Source organism: Labrus mixtus, chromosome 1 (assembly GCF_963584025.1).
Source record: "Labrus mixtus chromosome 1, fLabMix1.1, whole genome shotgun sequence".
In the NCBI taxonomy this organism is placed as follows: Eukaryota; Metazoa; Chordata; class Actinopteri; order Labriformes; family Labridae; genus Labrus; species Labrus mixtus.
The window spans coordinates 29192054-29208766 of NC_083612.1; the positions used below are offsets into that span (position 1 = coordinate 29192054).

Sequence of the window (16713 nt, forward strand, 5' to 3'; positions counted from 1 at the left end):
AAATCGATATGCTCAAATTACATTTTTTATAATAAAAACAACTGTCTTTATTCTGCCAATATCCTAGAGTTTTCTTCATGTGAAAGCAGACAACTTTCTGACTATGACTGACTACTTCTGTAAATCTAACATGTTTTTACTATGTATTTTACAGCAATATGTCCATGACTGTGTATTAAGTCTTACTCATTTGTTTTATAGACAAAAAACAGACTGTGCTCAAAATTACAAAATTTAACAGGCTTGTTAAGTTTTAAAGTATGTAAGTATCAATGTATCTTTTTTAAATCATTGAGATTTAGTTCGAACACAGATGGCTGCTTAGAAGTGATGAAGTATATTTCACACATAAGTCTATTCATATTTTTGTTTCAATTTGCTGAATGAATATCACATTTTTAAATCCATGTTCTTTAAATTTCAATATAAACTTTTTCCACACCATTTTCAGGTCTGTAGAGAGAAGTCACTCTTAATCATCGGTTATATTTTCCATCACTGTGTGAAGGTTTAAGAAGTCAATGTTCCTCCTGACAAACAGCGTCAGTCATCCAGGAGCTGTATGTTTATGCTACAGGGTATAACCACCGACATCCACCTGTTGAAAGCTTTGTGTGTGCAGACAACAAACATCTCACAGTAAATGTGTATATAATCTATAAACACACATATCATACATTGCAAAAATAAAGTACTGCCTGTGGGCTGGTTTATAATCCTCAAGCTATTTTAGAACAATTAAGCCTCCCTTAACTGTTAACTATTTACAGCTTGGTGTATTCAAAATGATGATGCTGTTAAATACGGCAATGTCCAAAAATACACAGTCTTTCAGTTTAAAAAAAGCTTTTTTATTGAAAACCAAGGCAAAGATGGGTAGTGCTCACTGTGGCAGTTCAAACAGTGTACTTGTCTTCTCCTTGCCTCTGTGCTTTATGATAGTGTGTGTAGCTGCTGTACAGCTCATTGAACACCTCCCTGACTCCCATCTGCAGTCCCACAGTAAGAAACTTGATATCCTGCTCCAAACACAGGTCCAGTATCTGATAGATCCCCTCTGTCAGGTGCTGCTTGATGTTAGGCCGCAGAGTGACCTGGAGAGGTGAAGGAGAGCACAGTGGTGAAAAAAGGGAGAAGAGAGCAGAAGAGACCAGGAGGAGAAATGACAGGAACTGAAAATATGGCAAACACATGCAGAACATTCAGAGGTCAAACACTATTCAAATCATTGTGTTTTAGTTCCTCCATCAATAAGCTGTTTTACACCAGGCAGCAGTGTTATGTTTGTTCCTGTTTTACATCTCTACTTCCTCATTTCCCCCCTGTACTTTAACAAGAAAGATTGTTTTCTTTCTCGTCCATTAAAGGCAACACAAGTCTTTATATACGTCTACAAATTCACGAGGGACGTAATACCAGGTCATAACTAATGTGCCAGAAGAGTTCATTATTCATTTACAACAAGTCAAAGCTTCATATCCATGTTTTTTACATTTGATTTTAGCAGCACTACAAGAGAGACAACAGCATCTATCCTGACATAATGTTTGTTAATGCAAATGTTCAGAACCGGATAACAAATGCCGTCCCTGATGATCACTTCATTGCTCCCGTTTAAAACAGCAGTTATACAGCCAAATGAGGCTACCATCCCTAAGCCTGGATTTTATTTTTCATTTTCCTCCTATAGTATCCAGTACAGTACTCAATACAGAGTTTGATCAAAATGACCCAAATCCATACAACCAGACTTCTCTGTGTGCATTATTACTCTAATCTGCAAGGTAAACACACACTTCCTATCTATGACCACGCACGTGCAAACACACAAAGAAATGGACAAACAGTATCTCTTGTGCTCAGTGAACCAAGCATGACAAGAAAATTCAATAGTGTCGAGTTATTCATCCCTGTCACACTACACCCCCACAGGAACACACGCTAAACGCTAAGACCTGCTGATCTGTACAGTGAGCTGAACCTCAGACCACATCATCACAAAGTGTGTGTCTGACTTCTCCTGTTAAAGAATAAAATAAACTCCTTCTCCTGTAACGTGCATCACATTAAAGGGGAAACAGTCTATTATTTACTTTCTGCAAACAAATCACTTTGCCGGTTTTAGAGCTGAAAGTTAGAGGCAGTCCGACCTTCGAACACCTGAAGTACTACCAAAAGTATTTGTCATGATACACAACGTTGTGTTTAGCTCACTGAAGGTTTTTTCTCCTTAACCTGATGTCTACATTTCCTCTGTCATGATGCTTTTGTGAAGCACTTTCTGGCTGACATAAATAAAATTGCCTTGCCTTACATCTACTCATGTCCTGTCTGTTTGCAGCCTAAGATGAACATGGGATCTGTGTTCATTTATATTTAATAACTGTTTAAATAAAAGTATATGTAAAATGGGACATCCACCATTTTTTATTTATTTAAGTCTGTTTACAGTACTCCACATGTGGTGCAGTTGTACAGCGGAGACAGTTAAAGTCTGAATTATTTTCGGTTTGTTTTTTTGAATGTGAATGATTTCTGTTTCTTTACTCCAGTGTGAAAGTAAACTAAACCTTTAGTTTCTTAAATTTCATAGACCAAACATAAACAGTTTTTATTGAGGAAATGATCAAAGATATTTAAAAAATGAACATTTAGGCACAGGGCAGCTCTACGTTGTTGTGAACATTTTTTTGGGGGTGGGTGGGTTCATAAACCTGCAAAAAGTCCTGACACTGCAGCAGCCAATTTCTCATCTCTACTTTGGGCCACATTAGCCAGATCTTCTGAAAATATCGCTTTTTCTGCATTAATTGGACACATTTTTAAATATATAGGCAACAGGCCGTTCACAAACTAGAGCAGCATACAAACTCTACTTTTCTACTAACACCTGTCTGTTGCACAAAAAGATCAGGTCAGGCTATGAGGCATTACAAACTATTGTGACACGGAGGTGACTAAATGGCCCCTAATTACAAAGAGCTCTCTAAAATCCAGTAAGTAACAATTTAAATCCAATTTTACGATGATTACATGACTCATAGACTGCTCAAAGAATAACAGACACCTCTTTCTCACTGATTCTGTCTCTCAGTCGGTCCGCCTGTCTTTCGCTCAACGTGCGACTCTACTGGAAACTGCTGAGTCAGGTTGGCGCCTCGGTGAATGCAGTCTGGTGGCAGAGAGGAGCCGCGTTCACCAGCCAGACGTGACTCACTGCTTGGAGGGAACATCCAGCCTGAAGCTTCATCCAAAACTCAGAGTTACAGTAATCCTGGACCTGCTCGCTCAGATCTGTGAACATCAACCATTCGGCCAATAGAAACACTCCCCCCACCCCTCTCTGCTCCTGAACGTAGGCATCCCGTCACTCGCTGAATTATGCCAGCTAAACGACAAACTGGTGTGGATCAAAGGATCAGCTGAGATCCTGCTGCCTCTTTCATACGTGTGTGTGTGTGTGTGTGTGTGTGTGTGTGTGCACACAACTGTGTCACTCACAGCTGTAGAAAATCACAGAGGATGACAGATGGGTCTGTATGAAGAAGCATGTTGACTCTGTATGATACCAAGACTGTGTGTGTGTGTGTGTGTGTACCTTCTGCAGCTCTGTGACGTACTGAGCCACCATGAAGGCTGACAGTGTGGTGAAGCTCTCAGCCGTGGCAGCGATGTGAGAGTACATCCTCTCTATCAATCTGGAGCACTGCAGATACGCGTCACTGTCAGGACCTTGAAAAACAGAGATTTACGTCAATTTATTCTGAGGTTAAGTCTTTTTTGACCTCATTTTTAGACGCAGAGAGGGCATCACGTCCAAGTCTTAGTGGTTTGGGCCGCTTCCCTTTGGCGTAATTCATTTTTGTGGCACACTTGTTGCATCTTTTCAAAAAGAATGTGCTATCAAGGCTTTAAATATTTATTTTATTTTGAATAATTGAGGTTTAACGAGAATCAGGAAATGGTAGGCACATAAAGAGAAAAGGAGAGTGAATTACGAGAAGTGAATTACAGATACGCCCACAGCTTGCTTAAAAAGCAGATCCACTGGCTTCTGAAAAACATTTCTTCTGTGTTGACTAAACTAAGGTTCTGCGACAGATGTCTACAGTTCACAGGCAATTTAGACAGAAAATGTGTTCCTGATTGTAAGCGCTCCCCATTTTAACATTTCTCTATATCTGAAGTAAATACAAGCAACTGAGAAAGAGTGCGCGCTTGGAAATAAAACCAATTCAATACCAGTTCCAGCATCTTCTTATAACAGGAAAAGTGTAGAAAGACAAATTTCCTCTTTCAATTTTTTAATCATATTTCAGGTTAGCGGTCACATATTTTCCACAAGTTTAAATACGGTTCAGAGCTCCCCAAAACATGTCTGCGTTTCTGGTTTTAAATCCACTCTGATTTTGTATGATAGATATACTCATGCTTATAAACCCCTCTATCACAGCCCTGCTCAGAACAGGCTGTTTCTGTGTCTGTAGCTTTAAATGCATTTGAGCTGTGTTTGACCACGCCCCCTCTCTTGAAGGGCTTTGGTGGCTTGGGCTTTCATGTACCACCCCTAGTATTCATGGTGAGAAGGCAGACTCCTGAACAAACACCTAGCTGTAGGAGTGTCACCCACTTGGGGGAAGGGTTACTTCCCTTTGTGATGTCATGAAGGGAATATCTCTTCAGGGCTTATTTCAGCACACATTTTCTGAAAAGTGGAGCAGGCAAAAGGCGGAGAGGATGGACCTTTCTCATAATTAGGGGTTTGTAGACAAGCTAGGGACACATACTGTATTAGTGTTAAAAAAACATGGTAAAGTGTATTTTGCACAATATGTAACCTTTAATCTAACTTGATTTACACTGTGCACATTGTTTCTTATATAGTATATTTGTTTGCAAAGAGAGAAGGCTGTTTGTCTGTGAACGTTTGTCGGTCTAGGTGGACTGTAAAAAACGATTAACCCCCGTCTGAGGCCAAACAATGTACCACACCTGTATTTTATTGTTAATGTGACTGATTTATTAATTCATTATTTTAAAGATGTCTGGAAAATCAGACTTTGTTTCATTCCATCTGGATGTTAGGACTCTTATTATTTATCTCTTATGTTGCTATGCAATGCCAATATCGCCTCACATTAAGTTCAATCTTTTTTGTGAGTTTGTAGGTGTTACCTGTGTCATTGTCTCCTCTCTGCCGACCCTCCTGCATGATGGATGCTAGCAGTCGATGAAAGACGTTTAAGAAGGACGGAGCTGCGTTCAACATCACCTGGACACACAACAAGCAAATAGTCATTAAATATACGTATGTATACTGTCAAACACTAGTTCAAACAAAAGGGTTTAGAACTTGGGTTGCCAGGAGAGCAGCCTTCTAAACTTGGATATGATACAATAAAAATCAAGATTTCTATACTAATTTCAATACCATGGCAACAAAAATAGAAGTCATAGGCACCAAATATTGTGCATTGTCTTGTTTTTAAGGCACTTTTTGGTTAAAATGTGAATAAAGATCTAAAGTTCTGTTTTTGTCTTCTTCAATACTATCAGACAGGTTCATTTGTACTTGGCTGTTGTACTCCAAGTGAGTAGCCTGGCCTGTGGCTCCTTTCCCACATGTTCCCACTCTCTCTCCCTGATTATCGACGCTATCCACTGTCCTGTCTGAGATTATATCATTTTAAAACATGTTGTATTAATGTGTTGAAAACTTTGACAACCTTAGTTATAACTTACCAATATGGGATAATTTCTAAAACAGTCATTCAAAGTCTCATTGATCACCTCACAGCTGTAGTCAGGTAGAAACCTTTTTAACTCAATGTCATGTTACAGCCAGTAAACATGGTGTTCAGGTGATACTGTTACAGAGTGTGCTCAAATGTTTTAGTTTTTCTTAGTTTAGTAAGGCATGTGGTCAAATCAAAGGGGCATCTGAAGAGTTAAAGGAGAGGTTGAACAAAGGGTGCGATCACACTGGCAATCCGTACCGTGCCTAAGCATGCTTCACCTCTAAAGTCCAGCTCGTTTGACCAGTGTGAGTGCTACACTTCCTTGGCCATGGCATGCTTCCGAGAGTTGTGCTTCGGCACGTTACAGTTCATGCACGAGCGCAAGCACGTGAGTACACGTTGAAAGGAGTGTTCTGGCTGTATCTGACTAACATGGCTCAAAATAAGCCACAAAGTAGCTGTCATGTTCTCTGTGTTGTTCTCCGATGTGCAGACACGGACACGACTGCGCGTCCCTTTTTTAAAAAACATTCTCGAGTCCTCCTGTTTGTAAACTGAGCATGCTTCATAATAACATAAAGCCATGCATGTGCTGTATTACCGCGTTATGTACAAGAGGTAACCATGCTCAGGCCCGGTTTGTCCTGGTGCAGTGTGAGCGCAGGCCAGCGGGGAAATTGGGAGGGGGGGGGGGAAACGTGCCTAAGCACAGTGCGGGACAACTTTGCTAGTGTGAGTGCGCCCTAAGAGACCTTTACAAATTAGGACACAACAGTCCTGCAATATCCATCACATCATTTTCACTGCTTGAGTCATAACAGAGCAGCTCATAAACTCCCTGTCCAAATACTTTCTGAGGCAGAAGTTTGATCCCCACAAGAGCTTCTTTTATTTTCTTGTTTGTTCTCCGTTCAAGGCCTACAGTGGGCTGAGTGAAGACGAGACAGTAGAGAGACGACGGGAGGTGATGTCACCAGCTCTGGTGGGGGCTCAGTAATGGTTTCCAGCGACTTAAACCAGCTCCATGCCAACCAATGCTGCATGCCAGCTCCCCTACCTCTCCTCTCCACCTCCTCCCTTTGTCCTATCACACCTCCTTTCTCCAGCTCACTCCTCTATTTTCTAACTTTTCAGAGACTTTCCTCATGCATCACATTCAAATCACATCTCAGGCTTTGATACAGCGTCAACCGCTTCCTCCCTGATGTCTTTATCGTTTCTCTTTTGATTCGTCTTTCTTCCTCTATAAAAGTTCTCCCCCTTCCTGTGTTCCCCTCTCAGTTTTACCTTCCCCCCATCTCTCCTCCACCGCTCTGTTTTGTCCTCACAAACATCTGATATCAGTTAGCTGGTTCTTGCCCTCTTTTATTCAATGCAGCTGCCTCGCTGTAGTTGTACTTGTCACTGTTTCTTAAAACAATCTATAAATTAAAAAAGAAGTCAAAAAACAAAATAATTACCACATAAAAACTATTTAAATAAAAAAAAGGCCTTGTAAAGGCTGGAATGTGGATTCCAATTTTATAGGTTTACATAACTAGTTAATTGTCTTCTCTAAGCAAGAAAATTAGGTACTTTTTTTACACTTTGGGACAAGCCTTCCAAGAGAATCCAGTTAATTTGGATGTTATGAGGTTTCTGTGCAGCTGCAGCAGGACTCTGGTGAGCTGCAATATCCTTTTGTTCAAAGTAAGATAGGCCGTTCTGGCACATCCTGTGGCTTCCAGGGCAGAGATCAAGGCAAATATCACAACTCCTTTACATCATGGATTTAAACTAGCTGCCTTAAACTATAATAACCTTCATTACAAGAGGGAGAAGTTTAGGTTCCATACGTGTGGGAATAGTTTAAAAGTAAATCAAAACTACCATTTACAAATGCCAACAGTGAACCTCAAAGTCAAAAAACAACGCTATACTTACATTTCTATTACAAAAAAAGCATCGCCTTTACCTGAATAAATTACAGCCCGTCCTACTGGATGTTCTTATTTAGTCTTTGAATACATAAAAGATCTTGTTGCACTGGCAAAATTAAATCTGACATTAATCTAATCTATATCTCTCCTCTTGAATCTTTATTCATGAGGTTTGCTTCCTCACCCATTTACTCCCTCCCCTCTTCACTATCGTACCTGAGGATGACACTGAATGATGGCAAACAGCGCCTCATGAACAGCCAGGAACGCTGAGTGGTAGACGGGTGGAGTTAAGTGATCCAGGGGCACAGACTGAAGAGCCCCGAGGACCACGATCACATGGTGGGGGTTTGTGAAGAGCCCTTCGCCCTGACGCAGCAGTGATGTCATTGAAGTCACCGTAGGAACGGTAAAGGGGAGGGTCAATGAGGCGTCTTGACTGGACGATCTCACCATGAACTGTAACACAGAGATATTTGTACACAGAGTTAAGAGTGATTAAAAATAAAAAAGCCACAGTTATGAGGATAATAAAAACAACTTTGAGATTTAAAGCACATCGTTGTAACTCTGACACTGAAGCAGCTAAATAAGGATTTCTTATTTTGCTTCACCTACTGTGACATGTTATGACCAACTATGACATGGCAATTTTTTTTTTTTTAGATTTATTTTTGGGCTTTTTGTGCCTTTAATGGATAGATAGGACAGTGGATAGAGTTGGAAATCAGGGAGAGAGAGTGGGGAATGACATGCGGGAAAGAGGCCACAGGTGGGAAGCGAACCTGGGCCGCCCGCTTGAGATGACAGCCTCCATACATGGGGCGCGCGCCCTAACCACTGCGCCACCAGCGCCCCGACATGGCAATTTTAATACTGTTCTTATTTTATATTCACAGAAGAAATGCTCCTCGTGGACATGTTACAACGAAAAAAACATGAATATTTTAGAGGCATTAACTGGAGATGCTTTAGGTGTTCCTCCTTAACATTTGAAAAGATAAAGCCTGACAAAATATAGAAACAACCGATGAGACAGATGACAGACATATGGACACAGTGAGAGTGGGTAACAGAGACAAAACAGCATGGTAAGCATAATTCAAGTACAGTGTGGGTGTGTGTGTGTGTGTGTGTGTGTGTGTGTGTGTGTGTGTGTGGTTAAGCAGATTGCCATGTTGTCTGTCTGCTCCACCCAGCACGCCTGATGGAAACACATTGACTCAAAGAGGAAATTACAATGAACGGGCACTCTAAGGGAAATCAGTAGGACTGTGATTGTCGTTTTGGCTGCTGAGTCACTCGAGACGGCTGTCATGTCAGCCCAGCAAACTGTCACTTCAATTATTACAGATGTGGAGCTAAAGAGCATATTGTGAAATACACTCAGCATGGTACTGTTCTTAGCTTGTCCTAACATTTCTGACAAGTCAATCCATATCATTTTTATTCGATACATACATTCAAAAATACATTTTATAAAACAGTATCAAAAAGTAATGAAAGCTATGCTAGTGTCATTATGGAGTACTTCTTTCTTTGTGAAAATGGCATGAAGAATGTTTTAGAGAAGTAGGCAGCTCCACCTGCCAGGTTGCAAAAGAAACTGCAGATAGTTTATTTACAGTTTATCCTCAAACAAATATTGTTAACGCACTTTAAGTTTGAATTTGAAAGTTGCAACATCTTCAACACTCAGCAACTACAACGTTCATGATGCACATTTTACAGCAACATTCCCAAATAACTTCTAATCAAAGTAAGAAAAATCAGAAACCTTTGCAAGTGCATGTGTAGATGTCTGATTATTGGTGTGTACGCACGATCAAGCAGATCCTGGCATGCTTTCCAGGAACTTTCCGGGTGTGTGTTCCTATTTGAATGTGTGTGTGTGTGTGTTTTTTTTTTCTCACCACCATAGCAGATATGATCTGTGGTGTAATGAGCCACAGAGCTTTAGAGCAGGGCTCAGGTAACTGACAACAGGACAGCAGCTTGGTGATGATGACTGCAGATAACACCTCCTGGAAAACAGCAGAGGAGGGTACAAAGGGAGAACAGTTCTCATTATGGATTGGATATTAAATGACACAACAAATGTGACTTATTGTAAAAAGAAACAAACAAAGCACATCTACAAACAAGAAGACATTTTTGGGTCATAAATAAATTATAATAACATCCAAGAAAAGTCTGTCAGATTTTAGGATATTTACAAATGTAACACTAGACGTGAATAAGTACTGAGAGCTGATGCGAGCCTCACCCTGTAGTTTCCTGCCCTCAGCTTGCTTATGTCCAGTCCCTCTCTGATCTGAAGGAGCAGCAGGTTCAGCTGACCTGTAGTGCTTTCTTCCACAAGGTGGCGCAGCAGCTCCTTCACAGCCGGCTCCAGCTCACAAAGATCATCTGAGGACAGCCAAGAGGCTGGAAGCACAGGAGAAAAAGGTTACATTCACTTATATAATCATGCATTACAATTACACAGCAATATTTCATTCTTCTAGTGGTTTTAATAATGTTTTGTCATTATACGAATATGAGTACATAGAATCATTGGCCACTTCATAATATACACCTATATAGAGCTACATTGATTATTCTTTCTGACTATTTTAAACAAATGTTCCTACTCTACTTTTATTGATATGACTGTTTCTGTTTCTTTTGCTCCTCTAAGACATTTAACTGAACATCTTTGTGTGAAAAAACAGACATTTACAGAGAGAATACACCTCTGTGTATTATTTGTTATATTAGTAAGCTGGTTAACAAAACACACTTCACTATCAGAAACTGGTAGGATGGAATGAGAAAAGGATGATGGGTTGAGATCTCCTGTCCTTTTATCCCTGACGTGTATTACACATAGTTACGACATCAAACTGCTTGAATTGAACTGAGTTGCACATGTCAAGAATCTGTTTTTTTGTGTACCTGTGAGCAGCCTGTACACAGTCTGCAGCATCTGCGTGAACAGATCATCCAACATATTTTTTGCCGTCTTCTCCTCCTCCTCCTCTCCTCCTTTCCTCATCACTGCTTTGTAGAATGCTGACAGGAAATGGAGAGAGGAAACCAGGAAGTCCTTTGACCTGTGGGCAGAACTTATTTCTTTGAGGATTTGCTGGCAGACGCTCTGATAGAGACTCATGTGACTCAGGGTGAGCTTTTTCTCTCCCTCCACTGAGAAAACAGACAGCTCGCACTGCAGCATGACGGTAACAACTTCTACTATGAAGGCCTGGCTGAGGAGGCTGGTCGGCTGGGTGGCCGACTGACTGACAGACTGAGGCTTCAACACAGACTCAACGACTGGTCCCAGAACAGCAGTCGTTCTTGTTAGCATGTGGGTCAAAGTTTGATCCATCTGTTTGCTATTCCCCAGGTTAGAGGTCATCGCCTGTGAGAAAGAGGTCAGAGAGGCCAGCAGGAGTTGACGAGCCAAAATAGGCCCTCCTGGATCTGGTTTACCTGAGTCAACTGCTGAAGAAGGTGCCACAGTTTGCTTGCTTGCCATTTCAGAGAGATAAGTGGCAAACTGGTCCAGGTTGAGTCTCATGCTGCTGTTTCTGGATATAATCAACTGGACCAAGCACCGAACAAAGCTTTGCACTGCCTTGATTAATTCCAACCAAAGTGCATTACTTGTGGTTCTAAATCGACCATTGTTGCTTTGCCAAAGGAGCGATGACACAGCCGCCTGCAGCAGAGTGCTACCATGGATGAGTTTCAAAACGCTCTGAAAGTTTTTGGCCTCCAGGAGACACGTCAGGATACTGAGTAACTTCACTAGAAAGCCAACATCTTCCTCGTGCTCAGGAGCGTCTGAAGCCATCTGGTCTGACTGACTAGAGGTGGAGGTGAGGATGAAGAAGAGAAGGAGGAATACAGAGGAGAGATCCTCAGAGTTCATCCCATCAGGGTTTAGTTTGGCTATGATCTGCAGTATGTTTACCAGCTCTTTGCTCTGTGTGTCTGTGAGAAGAAGAGAAGCTTGTCCATTCTTTGAGAAGGCCACAATGTCCTCAACTAGAGTCTCTTTTTTCACAACTTGGGTAAGAGCTCCTTTCTCCTGAGTCTTCATGAACAATGGAAAAACCTTAGGTACATGTGCCGCCTTAAGAACACCAATACTCCTCTGAGTGAGGGTACAGACTGTGGCAGAGAACAGTGAAGGCGACTCAGCAAGAATGGAGCTTTCGAGAAGCTGAGAAGAAACAAGCGAGAGAGTCAGACAGCCAGGCGGACAGTCCTTCCCTCTGCCTGTCTGTCTGCTGTGGAGCAAGCTAACGAGAACATCTGCCATGCGGCCCACGTCTTCTCCACTCAGGTAGGGAGCTATTAAAGGCAAATTGGACGTGACTAGATACCAGTGTGCTGCAGGGTAGGAGCCAGCATTCACACTCCATATCTGCCCGTCCCACACCTGCTCTCCACCTCCACTCACCTCAAACTCCGATGAAGCAAAAATAAACCGAGCTGCTTTGTTCAGAAGTGCAGCAGTGCTGGCTTCAGAGAGTAAAGAGGAATCGAGGAGAACTTTCTTCACCTGTTGTAAAGTGAGAAGCTTGTACAGCAGACAGGTCATGGGGCTGCATGATGGTTGGAGACATGCAGGTAAAATCTCCTCAGATAGAAGACTTTCTATTTGTGTCACGGCTGAAGGGAGGTCTTTAGTCTCCCCTCCAGCTGCTGTGTGGGTTGAGTCAAGACTTGTGTATTTGCTACAGTGGATATTGAAGAGTGTGTCCACCTCCATCAAGGTATATCTGAGAAGGAGAGCAGCCTCCTGGGTCCTCTGTTCCCATGGTAACTCTAAAACCTTCTCTGACTTTTTTTGCTCCAAACTCTTTTCACTTTTTCTTCTGGTCTTTTGAACTAAAACTACGTTTGTTTTTACAGCCTTTTTCTCTCTTGACAGCAGCTCCTTCACTACCTGTTGCATCTCCTCCATAAGCCCCTGACTCTTCCTCACTAATGGAAGAGGAGAGGCATTATCTAGAGTCTTCAGAGTAAACATGACGACATGAAGCAGCTGGCTTAGAGCGAACAGCTTCAGAGACGCATCCTCTCTCTCCTGGTCCACCTTTATGTCTTTATGCTCCCCTCTATCATCGCCTCCTCCGTCAACCTCCATCTTCTCTGCCTCATTGCCCCCCTTCTCGCGGTCAGGTAGAATATATCTCCTGATGCTTTGTAACACTAGCGAGCAAATCTCCAGGCACTGGGAGGGGGGAGTGTCTATTAGACAAGTTCTGAGCGAGGCAGAGATGCCGTCAGACAGCAGAGGAGGGCGGAGAGCATCCAGGGCTGGCTGACAGATCACAGACAAGAGCTCAGAGAAGAGGCGAGGCAGCTGACGGAGCTTTGTGTAAGTCTCGAGGAGGCTGCACACCAAGAGCTGCAAGGAAAATAAAATAAACATTTTGTCTCAGTCAAAAAATAATCTTGTGCATGTTAAAAATGTGACTTCTCTTCATGGTGAAATGTTGAGTAAACTGCCAGAATTCCTGTGTAATCTAGTGAGCCTGGCCTTAAAACAGCTTTCAGCTCTGTGTGTAAATAAAAAAACAACAATAAGTCATTTAAAAAATAAATTGAGACCTGTCGGGCCCGTTGCACTCGTGCGTCTCTGCATTCAGAATTAACCCAGGCTGATGACAACATCTGTTTCAGGTCTGGCTCCAGAATCAAATGGTTTAGACTCAAGAGCACCTTTAAACAGCGGTACCATGCTGGGGTGCTAAAAGAGATTGAAGGAAAACAATGACAGTGTAAGACAAAGACAACGGTAAAAGAAAACAACCCAAACCTCACGATGAATTAAAAATATTGGAGCACCGGTAGCCTAATGGTTAGTGTGCACGCCCCCATGTACAGACTACAATCCTCCAAGCGGGCGGCCCAGGTTTGAATCTGCATCTTCAGCATTTCATTCCCCACTCTCTCTCTCCGTCTGATTTTTTTGACTCTATCCACTGTCCTGTCTCTAAATAAAAAGGTATAAAAAGCCCCAAAATAAACCTTTAAAAAAAACTATACCGAATATTTCAAGTGGAGTGTTAGATTTTACCTTGGCTGGGCCTGGTTGAAGAGCATTTGTCCCAGGGCTCTGTAAAAGTTCAGCTGGACCTCTCCATGTCTGATCCTGTCTGCTGCTACATTATAAATATCAGCTGACAGAGCCTGGCTGAGCAGGGACTCCACAGCCAGCAGAGCCAGACTCCAGCTCTCTGGGGAACAGGGGGAGGATGAGGTAGATTCCTGCCCAGGGGACACAGAGAGCGCCTGTTGTGCTTTGGTTGGTGACGGCGTCTGTCCGTCAAGGTCTACATCCAAGACTGGGACTAACCTGGTGAGAAAATAGAAACACAGCATCCTTTGCACCTCCTCGCTGTCTCCTCTCCCTTTTCCGTAGCTCTCCAGGAAGAATTTAAACAGCAGAGACAACGTGTTCGACTTCACTGTGTAGAACAGGGGCGGCTCACAGTAGCCCTGACTGCTCAATTTGGAAAGTATTGCACTGACAGGCTTCAAAGGGCCTTTTGCCCCTCCAGGACCACGTTTCCCAGAGTCCTCTTTGGATGGAAGGAGCTCCTCCTTGTAGGAGGTCAGGTGTTCGGTTGGGAAGAGCGCTAACTGAAGGATGGAGTCTATCTTGATGCGAATGTCTCTGCATTGCTGCTGACGGAGACCAAGGTGTGTGTGAGTAGGTGAAAACTCTCCAGAGGCGAGCAGCTGACGGAGTAGGACTAATGGCTGGAGCACCTGGTTGGTTACCATGGTGAAGACTCTGTTAGGATTGGCTTGTTGCCGCTGGACTGACAAATAGCATGACAGGACCTGAAGCAACACCTCAAACAGATTAGACGAGCTGAGCTTCTCCTTTGACTTGGGAGGGGGTTTATTAGCAGCTAACTGTGTTTCATCTGAGGGACTGTCAGTGATCGGCTCGGCCTGAGAACTGTCCACATCGCTGATAGGCTGAGCCTCAGTCATCATCTCATGTTGACATGTGACAGACTCAGTTGTTTGGGGTTCTGCGAGCAATGGCTTCCGTAACTCAAGGCAGGCCAGAGAGCAGAACTTGGCCAAGAGATCGATCATGAGTTCATACTTTGTGGTGAAAACATATGAGAGCGCAGGAGCAGAGAGAAGGCCCTGACACACACTCAATATGATGGACACACACACCGGCGACTTCGAGTCAACGCGTGAACACTCCTGGAGACGGTCAAGCAGCAGCTGCAGGCAGACAGAGAAACGATATTTCATTAAGATCTCATAACAATGGCATCCTTTGTAGAGAATGAAGGCGCAATAGCCAAAGCATTAATCCAATAAGTGATTAGGCAGTAAAAATGATTTCTTTAAAAATCACTTCTCTATATGTTTGTGTGGGGTGAGTATTGCAGCACACCTGTGCCATGTTTAGCCTCAGGCTGATGGTCTTGCCCTGCTTGAGAAGAGTGTGGAGCTTCCGGCTGTGAAGCAGATCATCAAGGTAACACCACAGTCCTTCCAGAACTTTTTCAGGAAACTCTACCTTACGATTGTACCAGCCTGTCAAGGCATGTGTGCACCAGTCCAACAGCACCTACAGCAGGAAAGGGTCAGGACAAATGAGAGTAAATAAACAATCCCCTGCAGTTGTAAAATAAAAATACAAAATCTAAATGTTGGAAGAAAGAGCTGCAGGGCAGAAAGTCAGACAATGCTTCATAAATAATAAGTATGGTTTGCAAAGTAAGAGCAAACAACTGACTGAGTCTTACGAGATAATACTCTCTTGATTGTATGAAATGAAACATATTTACCTACGATGAAATACTAAAGTCACTTCTGACAGTTAATGCATCTACAACTTCTCAGGGTACCTAACACAGGGACCATGCCACTACACTACATTTAATCTGGCAACACAAATTAAACACAAGCGTTTGTCTTACCTGTTCCTTGTTGGACAGAAGGCACTGATTGGAGATCCAGGCAAAACGTGCCAACTTTAACTTGTCCTCCCATGGAGTCTGAGGACTTTTCAGTTTCAGGTGGATACCTGAGTAGATGGCAGCCATCGCTGCAGCTAGTGATACTGCTGAACACATGTGCAGAGGGGGCATGAAAAGAGGAGTAATTCAAATGATAATAGAGCAATTCTGTTATAATAGAATTTTATATTTTATCTAACAATGACAGACACCGACTATGGAGGAGCCTCAAAATACAGTATATACATGTGTTAATACCTATCCACAAAGCATCCAAATCTAGTAAAGATCTGACAGATCGCAGGTCATTAAGCAATTAAAAATAAATAAAATAAAATAAAATAAAATCAACACAAAGGCCAACACAACACATTCTGTACATCATTATTTTATCTTATTTAAGGTATTAACATAGCTCAACACGTACCCTCACAGTCACTAGTCAGAGAAAGTAATGGTACTTGTGTAAGTTTTAGATTTTATATCCAGTGTTTGTAACACGCTGTAACGTTACAGCTAGCGACTAGCATGTTAGCATTGACTGCTAAAGTCAACGTGAACACTTCCTGAGACTGCGTCTCCGTTACACATGAGAAAACTATCACTGAACCATAATATGTCATTTCTAAAAACAGTCACTTACACCTGAGATAACTGTCTTATTAGACTCACCTCTTGTAATCTACACGTGCCCTTGTTTTCACGTGAGGACGAACTTTCAACTTTCACCCTGCGCGTGAGGCAAGAGCAATCAAGAACCGATACATGATCGACTAACCGTTGTCCTCCTTTCCACCTCGTTAAGCAGCAAATAATATCTTTATAATATTAAATTCATCATATGAAAGATGTTTCTGATGTTTATAAATTATAATGAAGTCAGTATTAAAAAAAATAGAAATAAGTATTTTTATGTGTTATTCTCTATTATAATTATGAACTAAATAATAAAATTACTTAAACTTTTTTATTTTGTAATTTATATTTCGGAACCTTTTCCGATTCATAAAACACTTCAAACCATAGACTGTAAATCTAAAGATAAACTTTATTGATCCCCCATGG

At 42.1% G+C, this 16713-nt stretch overlaps 1 protein-coding gene across 2 annotated transcripts; it reads right to left on the minus strand.

The window, feature by feature from the left end:
- Nucleotides 1-829: 829 nt before the first annotated feature.
- Nucleotides 830-16402, minus strand: urb2 (URB2 ribosome biogenesis homolog). 2 transcript variants are annotated; one of them, XM_061041086.1, is made up of 12 exons: nt 16321-16402; nt 15610-15755; nt 15081-15257; nt 13734-14905; nt 13265-13403; nt 10595-13061; nt 9924-10084; nt 9571-9681; nt 7874-8116; nt 5176-5272; nt 3599-3732; nt 830-1094 (listed from the first exon to the last, which is right to left on the minus strand). In XM_061041086.1, the coding sequence occupies exons 2-12, from the start codon at nt 15733-15735 to the stop codon at nt 897-899; spliced, it is 5025 nt and encodes a 1674-aa protein (XP_060897069.1). In that variant the 5' UTR covers nt 15736-15755; nt 16321-16402; the 3' UTR covers nt 830-896. The 2 variants fall into 2 exon arrangements, with proteins under 2 accessions (XP_060897069.1, XP_060897070.1); XM_061041087.1 differs by having other exon boundaries at nt 15610-15752; nt 16321-16385.
- Between the last annotated feature and the right edge of the window lie 311 nt (nt 16403-16713).